The following is a 13,686-nucleotide window of genomic DNA, read 5'->3' on the forward strand; positions in this document are numbered from 1 at the left end:
GAACTGAGAAAAGGAAAAGGCAAAACTCACTGAAAAATTGTGGCAACATGAAAATAATCAGCTGAGCTATCCGGCCCAGAAGTTTCTGCATTTCATAGTGCTTCCTCTTTAAAATTGTATAGACTTCTTAAGTCTTAGCGTTCTTTCAAATTAAGGTAAGCTTCCTCTCGCATTCCCAGGACGGCTCGTTTCCGAGCCCAGCCCTGCCCGCCCTCCACCCAGGCCCCGGCAGCCATGCGCCACAGACTGCAGCACCCCAGCTCGAGGCCCGCAGGCGCGGAGGACCCCGCCCCGCTGGGCGGGCGCGGGGAGGGGGCTCTGGGCCTGGAGCCCGCCTCTGCGGCGGCCGAGCTGAGCACCGAGTGGGCGCCCGGGACCGGGGGTGGGGCCCGCGGCTGTGGCACCGCCTGTGCCGGTCCGCCCCACCCCGAACCGCTACTTAAGTGACTCCGGCACCTCCCCCGCCTCAGTGCGTTACTTACCTCGACTCTTAGCTTGTCGGGAACAGTAACCAGGACCCGGTGTCTACTCCTGTCGCCTGCGCTTGCAAACCCGCAGCCATGGTGAGTGGGCCGCGTGCGGCGCCGCCCTCGCTGGGGAAAACGGGGAAAAACAAGCCGGGGGGTCGCGGAGGGCCTCTAACTAGAGAGGGCTGAGACCAACGCTGTCCATTTGCAGGGCAAAAAAATGAGGTAAGAGCCAACGGTGGGAATGGATCGACTCCGGTTTGTGGAGAAAAGCTGGGGCGGGGAAAGGGAGGCCCCCTCCTTTTCTTCTTGGACTCTATAAGGGTTGTCGGCGCGCCAGCTCCCTCCACGGTGATTAAGGCTCTTATTTAGCCCTTGGCCCCAGGGCGCGGCTCCCCTAGACTCTACGGTCTTTTCCCGCGCGTTCCCATCCCCCCTTTACTTCCCCCGCCTTTGGCTGGAGCGCGCGCGGCTCCCCCCCACTTCCTCCTCGGCGCGAAAAGCGGAGGCGGGAAGGAACCTGACACAAAAGCGCACGCGCAACCGTTACCTTCCCGCCCGGGAACGGCGGGAGACCGCCACTGCAGTCTGCGCGTGCGCGCTGGGCCGCTGCGGCTTTATGGCAGGAGGGTGTGTCTCCTGTTACCCTGAATTTTTGTGTGGGGGGGTTTTTGTTTTTTTTTTCTGAAGGCAATAAGATGAATGTAAAGTAAGGCTCCTTGTCGGTGTGCTGCACTATGCCTGTGTATTAGGAAAATTACCTCCCAACAGCCAGTAGAGGCCATCTGCCCCTCTGGCCTCTGTGCTACGTCAGGAATGCTTGTGGGAACAGGTGGTGGTGGTGAGGGATTTTTGAGGGAACGGAAATCCCATCTTGGTCCAGATATGTGCCGCGGATAATCCCCTGATGTGCCCTGACAGATGTGAAGGTTTTGGGTTGAGCCCAACGCCTGTGGGGCGCTGAGGATGGTTGGCCAGGGCTGCCCTCTAGCCTACGTGGCTGTGGCTGTTTGTGCCTCCGCAGCTGCGCGGCCCCGCAGGCCACAGCAGGCGCGCACACCCGAAATTGCTCATTCATCCCCTGCCGCAGAGCCTTGCCCCTAGGGCCAGACATTTCCTCTTCTCAGCTCTGGCCACGTGCTTCCTGTACTGGAAGCTGCCCGGAAATCTGGTCACCTAGCCTAAAATGGTACTCTGGGGCCTGAGAGCTGGAGGAATGTCCTCTTGCCCATCTTGATCCTTCAAAGGAGGAAGCTGTGGCGAGTCTCCCTGGTTTGGAAAGAGGCCTTCCCAAATAAGAGGGGGAAAGGAAATTCATTAAAAGCAATGTAGATTAAAAAAATACAGCGATTGTCCCCTAGAAATGTTTTACATTTTAATTTGTTTTAAAAGAAGCAATTAGTAAGGTTAAGATTTCTATACATGTATTGTTCTGCTTCACAGTTAATACTAGGTTGGTTTCATCCTGATTTTTTTCTCTCTTCCACAGCGTGAGTGCATCTCCATCCATGTTGGCCAGGCTGGTGTCCAGATCGGCAATGCCTGCTGGGAGCTCTACTGCCTGGAGCACGGCATCCAGCCCGATGGCCAGATGCCAAGTGACAAGACCATTGGGGGGGGGGATGATTCCTTCAACACCTTCTTCAGTGAGACAGGCGCTGGCAAGCATGTGCCCAGGGCAGTGTTTGTAGACCTGGAACCCACAGTCATTGGTGAGTTGACCTCAGTAATCTGAGTAAGATCCCAGGGGTCTGGGACAGGAGGTGTGTCCTGGGGGCTCTGTTGAGGCCCTGGGGCTGAGCAGGCTTGTGCAGGTTGTTAGTGATGGGTGGCTGCTTTGGTTGCCTTTTGCAGATGAAGTTCGCACTGGTACCTACCGCCAGCTCTTCCACCCTGAGCAGCTGATCACAGGCAAGGAAGATGCTGCCAATAACTATGCCCGTGGACACTACACCATTGGCAAGGAGATCATTGACCTTGTCCTGGACCGAATTCGGAAACTGGTAAGTACCGGATTTAAATAGATGTTTATGAGAACCAATGTCACCCTAATAAATTTTTAAAAAGATGCCAAAATACACAAGTTAAAATGATAATGAGTAAAAGCAATCAATAAATATTTAATATGGGTTGGCGGGGTTCCATTGCAAATTTAGTGGAGACACCAAAAAATAGCATTCTTTGATGCATGTCAAAATGTGGATATACTGCTCGCTATGTTATTGGAATTCCCTAAGTTTCAGGGGACAGTTTTGCCACTCCTCATGCTTATATCAATCTGATATGTTCATTATTTAAAGAAATAGAAATTCAAGTAAGAAAATGTATCCTGGCATTAAAGAATTACCTTTTCTTTTTCTTCACCTACAGGCTGACCAGTGCACAGGTCTTCAGGGCTTCTTGGTTTTCCACAGCTTTGGTGGGGGAACTGGCTCTGGGTTCACCTCCCTGCTGATGGAACGTCTCTCTGTCGATTATGGCAAGAAGTCCAAGCTGGAGTTCTCCATTTACCCGGCCCCCCAGGTTTCCACAGCTGTAGTTGAGCCCTACAACTCCATCCTCACCACCCACACCACCCTGGAGCACTCTGATTGTGCCTTCATGGTTGACAATGAGGCCATCTATGACATCTGTCGTAGAAACCTCGATATTGAGCGTCCAACCTACACTAACCTTAACCGCCTTATTAGCCAGATTGTGTCCTCTATCACTGCTTCCCTCAGGTTTGATGGAGCCCTGAATGTTGATCTGACTGAATTCCAGACCAACCTGGTGCCCTATCCCCGCATCCACTTCCCTCTGGCCACATATGCCCCTGTCATCTCTGCTGAGAAAGCCTACCATGAACAGCTTTCTGTAGCAGAGATCACCAATGCATGCTTTGAGCCAGCCAACCAGATGGTGAAGTGTGACCCTCGCCATGGTAAATACATGGCTTGCTGCCTGTTGTACCGTGGTGATGTGGTCCCCAAAGATGTCAATGCTGCCATTGCCACCATCAAGACCAAGCGCAGCATCCAGTTTGTAGACTGGTGCCCCACTGGCTTCAAAGTTGGCATTAATTACCAGCCTCCCACTGTGGTACCTGGTGGGGACCTGGCCAAGGTACAGCGAGCTGTGTGCATGCTGAGCAACACCACAGCTATTGCTGAGGCCTGGGCTCGCCTGGACCACAAGTTTGACCTGATGTATGCCAAGCGTGCCTTTGTCCACTGGTACGTGGGTGAGGGCATGGAGGAAGGAGAGTTTTCTGAAGCTCGTGAGGACATGGCTGCCCTTGAGAAAGATTATGAGGAGGTTGGTGTGGATTCTGTTGAAGGAGAGGGTGAGGAAGAAGGAGAGGAATACTAATTACCATTCCTTTCAGCCCTGTAACATGTCATAGTCAGATCTTCAGGTTCAACAACTGACCGGCGCTTAAAGCTTTCTGGCTAGATTTTCTTTGCTTTCGCCTGTGATCATGTCTGTCTTTTTCATGTATACCTATATAAGATTTCCCCCTCATGTTTAAAAGTAAAGGCATTGAGAAAGTTTGACTTCTGTCCTTTTTCTAAGTTGATTTCTCTACACTTGGAGGATAGAGGTGGCAACAGCGTGGTAATATTAAGAAATCTACTTCTGTCTAGCTACCTCTGGAGAAAGAGGAGGACACTGGGAAGCAAAGCTTGATTCTGATGTGCTGAAAGTCATTCCCCTAATCTACTTTTTGAAATTATTGGGTGATTACTAATGAGTTAGGAATAACAAGTACAGGTATACCTGGTTTTACTGCACTTCAGATACTTTTTTTTTTTTTTTTAACCAATTGAATGCAAGACCCTCCAGCAAAAGACTGCAACTATTGTGATGATACTTGATTGCAATCTGGAACCAAGCCCACAATATCCAAGATATATATGCCCATAAAATCAACTTGAATCTCTTGCAAACATGTGACTTGTTAAAAAGTTACGCATTTGTGGGAGAGCTCTGCTTTGCTACAGGGGATGAAGTGGCAACATTTGTAAATGTTGAGAGCTTACACTGTCAAGTATATAATTTGGCTACATCTAAAGGAATCTAGAGATAAGCAAATAGAGAATTTAACCTAGGAAAAAATAAGGCGTTTCAAATTCAGAAAGCATAGAGGCAATTAAGACATGCTGAAAATGTTGGCTGTCTTAACTGGTTTAAGACCAAAAAGGGTTCAGGTTTTTTCCTAGTCCATAAATACTGTATATAGGGTGGGGCAAAAGTAGGTTTACAGTTTGTATAGAAAATAATACAAGAATAAGCTTGTGTACTCACAACTGTAAATCTACTTTTGTCCCACCCTGTATCTACAAAACAGTTATTCCTAGCTTCTGAAAGAAAATATGATTTGGCAGACATTTGCAAAAGAGCTCTGGTGGGCAGCACATCAGGCCTAGCATAGCAACCCAAGTGGGGTCACCACAGTCCCCAGGGAGAGGCAAATGCCCGGGCTTTAAGTTGGGTTAATAACCAAATGGAAATTAAGGTTTTGAGTTAATTCGGAGGGAAGATATCTTGAGATGTTTGAAGACCCTTTGAAATGTTCCTCTGTTCTTTCTGCAAAATGAGGGGAAGGTTGGTAGGCCAAAGTCTAGAAAGCAGCAAACCAATGCAGAGAAGAGCTTGCTTTTCAGGCAAGCAATACTCTAGAATGTGCCATGATGCCTTTTCAGAGTTCTGAGGCACAAGGCAGGATTAAGAAGCCAATGTTTCAACTAACATTTTATTTTGGGGTGGGAGACCATTGCTTTTTTTTTGTATGTTTTTACTGATTTCAGAGAGAGGAAGGAAGAGATAGAAATATCAGTGATGAGAGTGGATCTGCCTCTTGCATGCCCCCTACTGGGGATAGAGCCAGAAACCCAGGCATGTGCCTTGACTGGAATTGAACAGCGATCTGGTTCATGAGTTGATGTTCAACCACTGAGCCACAGTCGCAGGGGGTTTTTTTGGTTTTTTTTAATCCTCAACAGATATTTTGTCTTGTTTTTCAGAGAGAGTGGAAGGGGGAGAGAGAGAGAGAGACATTGATCTGAGAGACACTGGTTACCTCTAGCACAAGCCCCAACCAGGGCCAGGGATCAAGCCTGCAACCGAGATACATACCCTTGGCTGGAATCCAAGCGGGGACCCTTCAGTTCTCGGGCCAACGCTCTAACCATTGAACCAAACTAGCTAGGGCTCAACTATCTGTAGTAAGGGAAATGTTAAGATGACTAGTTTTGGTGGTAAGTGCATAAGTTTGTGATTTATTATCTGTCACTGCACAGCCAACTGCCCCAAAACACTGTGGCTTGAAACAATATATGTGTATTGCCTCATGCAATTTCCAAGGGCCAGTAATTCAGGAGCAGCTTTAGTGGATGAACTGTCTTGGGGTTTCTCAATAAGGATGCAGTCATCTGATGCTTAACAGGCTGAGGGATTCACTTCCAAGGTGGATCACTCACATGCCTGACAAGTTAGTGCTGGTTGTTGGCTAGTGGCCTTCATTCTTCACATTGACCTCTCCATAGGGTTCCTTGAGTATCTACAACATGGCAGCAGGCTTCCTCTAGAGTGAGTGATCCAAGAGAGGGCAAGTTAGGAACCATAGTGTCTTCCCATTTTCTACAGTTCAAACTCATATTTCAGTATTTTTTATTGCCTTTTAAGTTGTCCTTTAGAACAGACACCTATCTACACTCCTAAACTATCCCCTTTATACCTTAATTATTTGGTTATTGATCCGACTTGCTGCTAAAATTCAGTATTACTTCTGTCCCTTCTGTTCCCAGTCATATGTCAAGATGATGACTAGCCCTAACTGGGAAGCTCGGTTGGTTGGAGCATCACTCGCAATACACAAAGGTTGTGGTTTCCATCCCTGGTCAGGGCACATACAAGAATCAACAAATGAATGCATAAATAAGTGGAACAACAAATCCATCTCCCTTCTCTCTAAAATCAAATTTTTTTTAAAAATGGTTATTTTTTAAAAAGACAACTAGTGGTTGACTTGTAGTAATCAAAGCCTTTGGTGACATGAAATACCAAGTGTGTGACATGGCAGGGATGGGTATAATGAAATGCTACCAAGCATTCTTTTAGGGGAGCACTGGGGTCTTATCTACATCTCTGCTCCAGGGGCAAGTACAGTGCCTGGTAATGCTTATGACCCACAGAATGCTCCAAGGGAAGTAAAAATGATTATTTCCTTCTTAGGCCAGATTCTTTATTGTTCTATTCAATATAAACATTTAACCCTAGGGTTTTATAAAACATATTTACCCTCTTTCCAGGCCCAGGTCTCTTTAAGCACCTATTGAGGTGAGTCTCACAGTGGAGAGGCCTAGGGAACAGAGAGAGACAGTTGACTTGTCCTGTCACGAGGCAGATTCTCGACCTTCTGACCCTATTTTCCCTTTTGCACTACATATTTCCACCTTTCCCTTCTCAGAAGGAGCTGGCAAGAAGGGCAATCAAGTCTTGAAGGACTTGTAAGAGAGATTCATGTCCAACCTTGGGAGATGAGAAGCAGGGCACCCAAGCCAAGACATGGCAGCTCTGCTCAGTGGGACACCAGAGCCACTGCCAAGGAAGAATGAGCCATTTACTCAGAAAAGAAAGAAATAGAAGTAAAAGCCTAACAAAGGCTTACTTAGAGATGGAGAGGATATTAATAATGATAATTAACCGTAACATCAACACCTTCAATTTACTACCCACCCAATTTCTATTATTTTTAATCCTCACCTAAGAATATTTTTTCCATTGCTTTCCAGAGAATGTGAAAGGGAGGCAGAGAGAGAGAGAGCGACAAAAACATCAATGTGAGAGAGACACATCAATTGGTTGCCTCCCACAGGAGCCCCGATTAGGGCTGGGGATCCAGCTTGCAACCAAGGTAGGTGCCCTTGTCTGGAATCAAACCAGGGAACCCTTCAGTCCTCAGGCCGACACTCTAACCACTGAGCCAAACAGGCTAGCGCCCACTTTGTTTTTTAATCCTCACCTGAAGATATGTTTTTATTGATTTTAGAGAGAAGAAAAAATCCATCGGGCCCTGCTGGGCGTTGCTCAGTGGTTGAGCATTGGCATAGGATCCAGGAGATCAGAGTTCGATTCCCGGTCAAAGCACATGCCCAGGTTGCAGGCTCGTTCCCCAGCAGGGGGCCTGCAGGAGGCAGCCGATCAATGACTCATCATTGATGTTTCTATCTCTCTCTCTTCCTTCCTCTCTCTGAAATCAATAAAGATATATTTAAAAAAAACCACATTGATCAGTTGTCTCCTGTTCACGCCTGACCAGAGACCAAACTTGCAACCTAGGTATGTGCCCGGACTGGGAATCAAACATGCAACATTTTTGTTTAGAATGACGTTCCAAACAAGTCACCCAGCCGGGGCCCACCCACTTTTTTTTTTTTTTTTTTAACACCAGAATGCTTAAATACCTTCACAACCCTGCATTCTTGGCCTCATTTTTTAAAAATTTTATTTATTGATTGATTTTTGAGAGAGAGAGAGACAGCAATTTGTTGTTCCACTTATTTATGCATTCACTGGTTGATTCTTATATGTGCCCTGATCGGGGATTGAACTTGGAACCCTGGCATATAGGGGCGATGCTACAACCAGCTGAGCTACCTGGCCAGGGCTTGGTGTCATTTTTTTGCAGATGACAGAATTGGGAGGGAAGAAGGGAAGTGATACCACAGTCCAGTGTCCTGCCTTGCAGGACCAGGTGCCTTAAATATTGCCTGCCACAAGATTGGAGGCAATAAGGGTCCTTCAGCTCTGTGAAGGACCAGGACTGTAATTTAGTGGCATACTCATTACGCGGCTTAAGGGAGAGAGGAAAGAGATGCCATTTCCCCTCCCAATCCCATCAAATTCCTGGCAAATTCCTTAATGCCCTGCAGATGGCACCACTGACAAGGAGTTCTCTGCCCAGAAGTGCTGAGCTCGGATTTGTGAACTCTGCCCTGGCTGTCACCTGAGTGCTGAGCCTAAAAGATATACAACAAACAGGAAGTGACTGATCTGGCATCCTTTGCATTCATAGGCTTGTCAGTTTTTGTTCTGTCCGTTCCTGGAGCCAGCTGGACCTCGTGCTAGGTCATTGTGAATCAGGCAGCCACAGCAAGCCCCACACCCAAGGAGCTCTTGCCTCTAAGGTGCTTCCCAGGGTGGGATGGGTACAAAATCATGGCATTGGAGTCAACAAGGGGTAATGAAGGAGTGTATTGCCAGATTAATCTGAGCTTAATATTGATACAAAGTCAATAACCACCTAATGATGTGGACATAATCATGTAGATACTGATATCATTGTGTTGTGAGGGCCAGGTTTTTCCTCTCCACCATCTGGTCCATAAACTGGAATAAATTCCCTACCCTACCTGTCCCTCAACTGTCTAGTGCAGCTCCTGACAGTCTGTTGTATGTTACTGTGTCCAACTGTGATGAAATCAACCTCACCTCAATCCTGCCTAGGGCCTTCAAACACTATTCTCTCTGCTTATATGTAATACCTTTCCTAACCAAAACTGATCCCTCCCCTTTGCCCAGTTAACTCATACTCTTCCTTCGATGATGAAAACCCAAGTGTCACCTCATCAAGGATTTGAAGACAAGGTCAAACTGGATCATATTTTCTAGTATATCTTTTTATAAAATCATCTACTTTTCTCTTAAAGTATTTATTGTAATTTATAATTATATATTTATTTATGTGATTATTTAGTTAATATATTTAAGGTGCACAGAACTGGATAACACAGATTTTATAAGCTCCATGTCTATTAGGCTTATCATTGTATCACCAGTACCTAGCTTGGTGCTTCCTTAGTACATGATTGACACTTAATAGATATTCCAAGAATTAATTTTAGGCAAGAGCATAGATTCAAACTTTTAACTCTGAAAGCTAGCAAAGGCTGCCCCTCCACTGCCTTCTCCTTCCCCTACTTTCCAGTCCCAAAGGTTTAAGATGCCTCAGGAAGACACTACAGGGTAGACAGTGACATCAAATGGAAGCAGAAGGTAAAATTGCTCCTCTGTTCTAACGATTCTTCTTAAATAAGAAGAAACCTCTTGCCCTGGTCAGTGTGGCTCAGTTGGTTGAGTGTTATCCTGTGCACCTAAAGGTCACTGGTTCGATTCCTGGTCAGGACACATGCCCAAGTTGCAGGCTCGATCCCTTGATGTTTCTCTCTCCCTCTCCCTTCCTGTCTCTCTAAAAATCAATAAAAACAGATTTTTTTTAAAAAGAAGAAGAAATCTCTCAGCCTCTCTCTGGTCCAACTCTAGTATCTCACAACATTAGCATGTAGAAACTTCTGCTGTCTCACACTGACCAAATGAATGGGTGCTATGAGACAGGTGTGACCCAGCTGCCAGAACAAGCTGTCATCTTAGACATTCCTTCTATATAACAGTGTGCAAAGCTAGGTAGATAAGTGTTCCCACCATCCTCTTTACTCACCACCCTACTATGCAAACTGTTATCCAGTTCTGTGCACCTTAAGAAGGATACAGACAGGCAAGAGAGTTTCCTGGGTAAGGCGTCCTGGGTACAGCAACTCAGAAAGCTGAGATTGTTTAGATTAGAAAAGAGTAATCTGGTGAAGAGCTCCTGTCCAGAAATGGCAGCAGATTCATTTCTCAAAACCTCGAAGGGCACAGCAAAGGATGGGTAAGAACATTGCAGCTTATTTTCTAGTAATTAGCTAGGACCCACAATGGCATGATTATGGCATCCATGTTGTGAAAGGCAAGCAGGTAGAACTGAAGACTTCTAAGATCCCTCTCCATTCTCAGAGTCTAGGATTTCCAAAATGTCTTGCTATCTCAAGCCAATCTTTCATTATGACTATTCTCTCCAATAATTTTGGAGAGGCCAGAAATAGATAGAGGACAAAGGAACAGAATCTCTCAAAGCATGTTTCTTAAACCCTTTCCCTCCACTCCTGCCAACAACAACAACAACAAAAAGTTCTCAGACCCAGGGAGGCCTTGCCTAATGGGAATCTCTGGTTTCCCTAGAATCCTAGACAAGAGGGCAATTCCAAAGTTGCTGGCTCATTTCTAGAAACTGGTTCCATTTCTACCAGAGAGAAGGAAAAAGGTTTACAGCCTTAGTCTGTGCTGGTATAACAAAATACCATAGACTACATGGCTTAAACAACAAACATTTATTCTCACAGTTCTGGAGGCTGGGAGATCTAAGATGAAAGAGCTGGCAGATTCAGTCTGGTGAGAGCCCTCTTCCTGGCTTGCAAATGGCCCACCACCTTCTTGCTGTGTCCTCATATGGCTGAGAGAGAAAGCTCTAGTCTCTTTCTCTTCTTACATGAACATTAATCCTATGATGGGGTCTATACCTCATGAGCTCATCTAAACTTAATTACCTCCCAAAGGCCCCACCTCATATTACCATCACATTTGGGGTTAGGGTTTTAACATGAATTTGGGGGAGACACAAACATTCAGTCCATAGCACAGCCTGTAGTATTTTCACTTTAGAGTTGGATGAGTTCTTTCTGAAGATCCAGGAAGTCCTGGAGATAAAACCACCCAAAAGCTACTAGTCTTACTTAGAGTGAGCAGGAATTTTTCTGTACTTCTTATGTTTTCTGTGGGAAAATTGGGAATGTAGATAATCAAAGAGAAAATGAAAATAACCCATAATCTGAATGTAAAGTTTCTGAAATCTTTGTATTAAAAAAGGGTAATTTTTCCTAATCCCCTCTCTACCCCTCTCACCTCTGGGAGTGGGTGACTCTGGGTCTTCTGTCTGCTCCTCTCAAGGCGCTATTCAGCAATAAGTCAACATTTGAAAGCTCACAGGAAGAAGCAGAACAGCGAACCTTTTAGACACAGATGTAGGGTGCCAGGACTCTTCAAGTTTTACCTTTCTGTTACACTTAGTATCTAAACAGTTTAGTAATGAGAGAAATACAGAAATGAGGAGATATACTGGGAAAAGGGAAGCTTCCAAGTCAGACAGGTCAAGTTCAAATCCCAGCTCCACCACTTACTATTGTAGCTCCTTGCACAAGTTAATCTCTTTGAACTGATTCCTCATCTATTAAAAGTTAATATGCCTGCCCGGCCAGGCATGGCTCAGCGGTTGAGCGTTGACCTAGGATCCAGGCGATCTGCGTTCCGATTCCCGGTCAGGGCACATGCCCGGATTGCGGGCTCGATCAATGACTCTCTCATCATTGATGTTTCTATCTCTGTCTCTCCCTCTCCCTTCCTCTCTCTGAAATCAATAAAGATATATTTAAAAAAAAAAAAAAAAGTTAATATGCCTGAGGCATGACTACCCACCATGACCTGCCCAGTTAAGCAAGTCCTGTCCATTGTTTTTGTGCATCTAAGTTAAAATACCTTTAAAAAAATTCTTTTTTATTTTGAGAGTATGTTTATTAAAGCTGGGGCCAGTGAAACAAGGACGGGCTTAGGATAGAAGCAACCAGAGAGCGCCTAGGTGGGGCTGCTTTGGCTCTCTTGAAAGTCAGAGAAAAGGGGGTCTTGGAGACAAGTTCAGGGGGTTAACCGGGGACAAGCTGCTGCTGCCTATTGTTCCCCTGGTTGCAAGTCTTGTAGGGTCCCTTAGAGTTTAGGAGATGCATGCCTGTGGGGGATGAAGAGGGGGAAGGGAAAGGCAAGGGCATAAGGGGGGGAAGAGTGAGCTAGGTTAACATACTTTTGAAATAAGTTTAACTGTCTTCAGAAAACACGTAATCTTATTAACTACCTATAATCCGATCCCACCTTGCTTTCTCTCACCCTCATGTAATCTGCCTTATGTTCCCTCCTTAATTTCAAATGCATGAAAGAAACTGCGAAACTGTCATCAGTTTTGGCTCAAATAAACTCTTATAAAATTCTCTACAGGTTTGGATGTGCTTATGTTGACAAATACAATTCTTTTACTTTAGGAGCCTAAATGGAGATAAACAAACAAATGCAAACTAAGTCAAGGCAACCTGTAATAAACACGACAAAAATAGGTTGCTTTAGATAAGGTAGTAAGGGGTGGGGGAGACTCCTGAGCAGATAACATTTAAGCTCAAACCTAAAGAAAACAGAAGGGAGCCAGCTAAAAATGAATTGGGAAGGAGGAGAAGTGGGAAGAGCTCTTTCAGGTGGAGGAAACGGCAAGTGCAGAGTCCTGAAAAAGGAAAGAGCTTGGCAGGGTCCACCAGAAATGGATCAAAGGCCAGAATGAAGATGGAGCCAACCTGAAGCAGTAGAGAGGGGATAGCTCACAGGTCACAAACTCAAATGCACAGTTGGGCTGACAATGCAAATGGAAAAACTGGTGAGGTATAAGTGCTTACCCGAGTAATAGGAGCTGTGGAAGACTAATACATCCCTTCCATCTACAGAGCCACAGGTCCTGGTTGCCCAGCTCTGCCAGATCCTCTATTTAAGAGATATCTGAATTTTTAAGGTGTCATCTTCTGATTTTTAAATGCTTATTCAAATTTGTTTAAAAAAACACTATGAGCCCAACAAAACACAGCATGCCTAACGTAGTCCAAAGGCCACCATTTCGCAACCTCTGAAAGCCTTGTAGGCTTACTTTAAGGCAGGTGAATTTTTAAGTGCAAGTGGGTTGATTTTGAGAGGTTTGGAGCTGAGACAAGATCTGGTTTGTATTTCTGTAAGATCATTAAAACACGTAGGCTTGAAATTAAGATCTGAGAGGTGTTAAGCTCCAGGGCAACCTCTCCCTTACAAGCTGTAAGTTCCTCCAGGGTGGGGCCTTGACCCATTCATGTTTGTTCCTACAACACACTCAGTAGACCGAAGCCACCTCTGTCCTCTCCTTTCCTTGCAGCAGAGCCAAGGATCCAGCCAGGTTATCTTCTCCTCTTTGTAACTGTGTTGGCTCTCTCTCCCTGTTGAGTTTATTTCCCAAGGTTCTGTTGCAAATGACTGGAGAAACAGAAAAGAGATCAAAATAAGTTGCTCCAAGAAATTACAAGGGTATAGAATTCAGTTGTTAATTTTGGCTCCAGAGAGTAACTGGATGCAGTCTAAGGCCTTTAGAATTGGGCTCTTATTCTTCAATGGGAGGCTTTGCAAAACTCAGCCCTTCTTTTGAGCTTCTCTGCACTGTTCCTCCAATTTAGAGGAAGGATTTAGCTCCACAAAAGTGGGACTCTTCAAACAGTACTTCTACCAAGATCTCATGAAGGTTAACTTG

At 45.5% G+C, this 13,686-nt stretch overlaps 1 protein-coding gene across 2 annotated transcripts; it reads left to right on the forward strand.

The window, feature by feature from the left end:
* The first annotated feature begins 321 nt into the window (after window positions 1–321).
* LOC308553751 (tubulin alpha-1B chain) lies at window positions 322–4,003 on the forward strand. 2 transcript variants are annotated; one of them, XM_081129948.1, is made up of 4 exons: window positions 322–563; window positions 1,957–2,179; window positions 2,322–2,470; window positions 2,838–4,003. In XM_081129948.1, the coding sequence occupies exons 1-4, from the start codon at window positions 561–563 to the stop codon at window positions 3,816–3,818; spliced, it is 1,356 nt and encodes a 451-aa protein (XP_080986074.1). In that variant the 5' UTR covers window positions 322–560; the 3' UTR covers window positions 3,819–4,003. The 2 variants fall into 2 exon arrangements, with proteins under 2 accessions (XP_080986074.1, XP_080986075.1); XM_081129949.1 differs by having other exon boundaries at window positions 469–692.
* The last annotated feature ends 9,683 nt before the right edge of the window (window positions 4,004–13,686 follow it).

Source organism: Miniopterus schreibersii (genome assembly GCF_964146895.1).
Source record: "Miniopterus schreibersii genome assembly, chromosome: 2".
Classification (NCBI taxonomy): domain Eukaryota; kingdom Metazoa; phylum Chordata; class Mammalia; order Chiroptera; family Miniopteridae; genus Miniopterus; species Miniopterus schreibersii.

Bases quoted from the DNA above. Each gene is read 5' to 3' on its own strand.
- LOC308553751 (XM_081129948.1), top strand. The intron at 2,180-2,321 runs GTGAGTTGACCT...TGCCTTTTGCAG, and splicing joins CCTGGAACCCACAGTCATTG to ATGAAGTTCGCACTGGTACC. The intron at 2,471-2,837 runs GTAAGTACCGGA...CTTCACCTACAG, and splicing joins TGGACCGAATTCGGAAACTG to GCTGACCAGTGCACAGGTCT.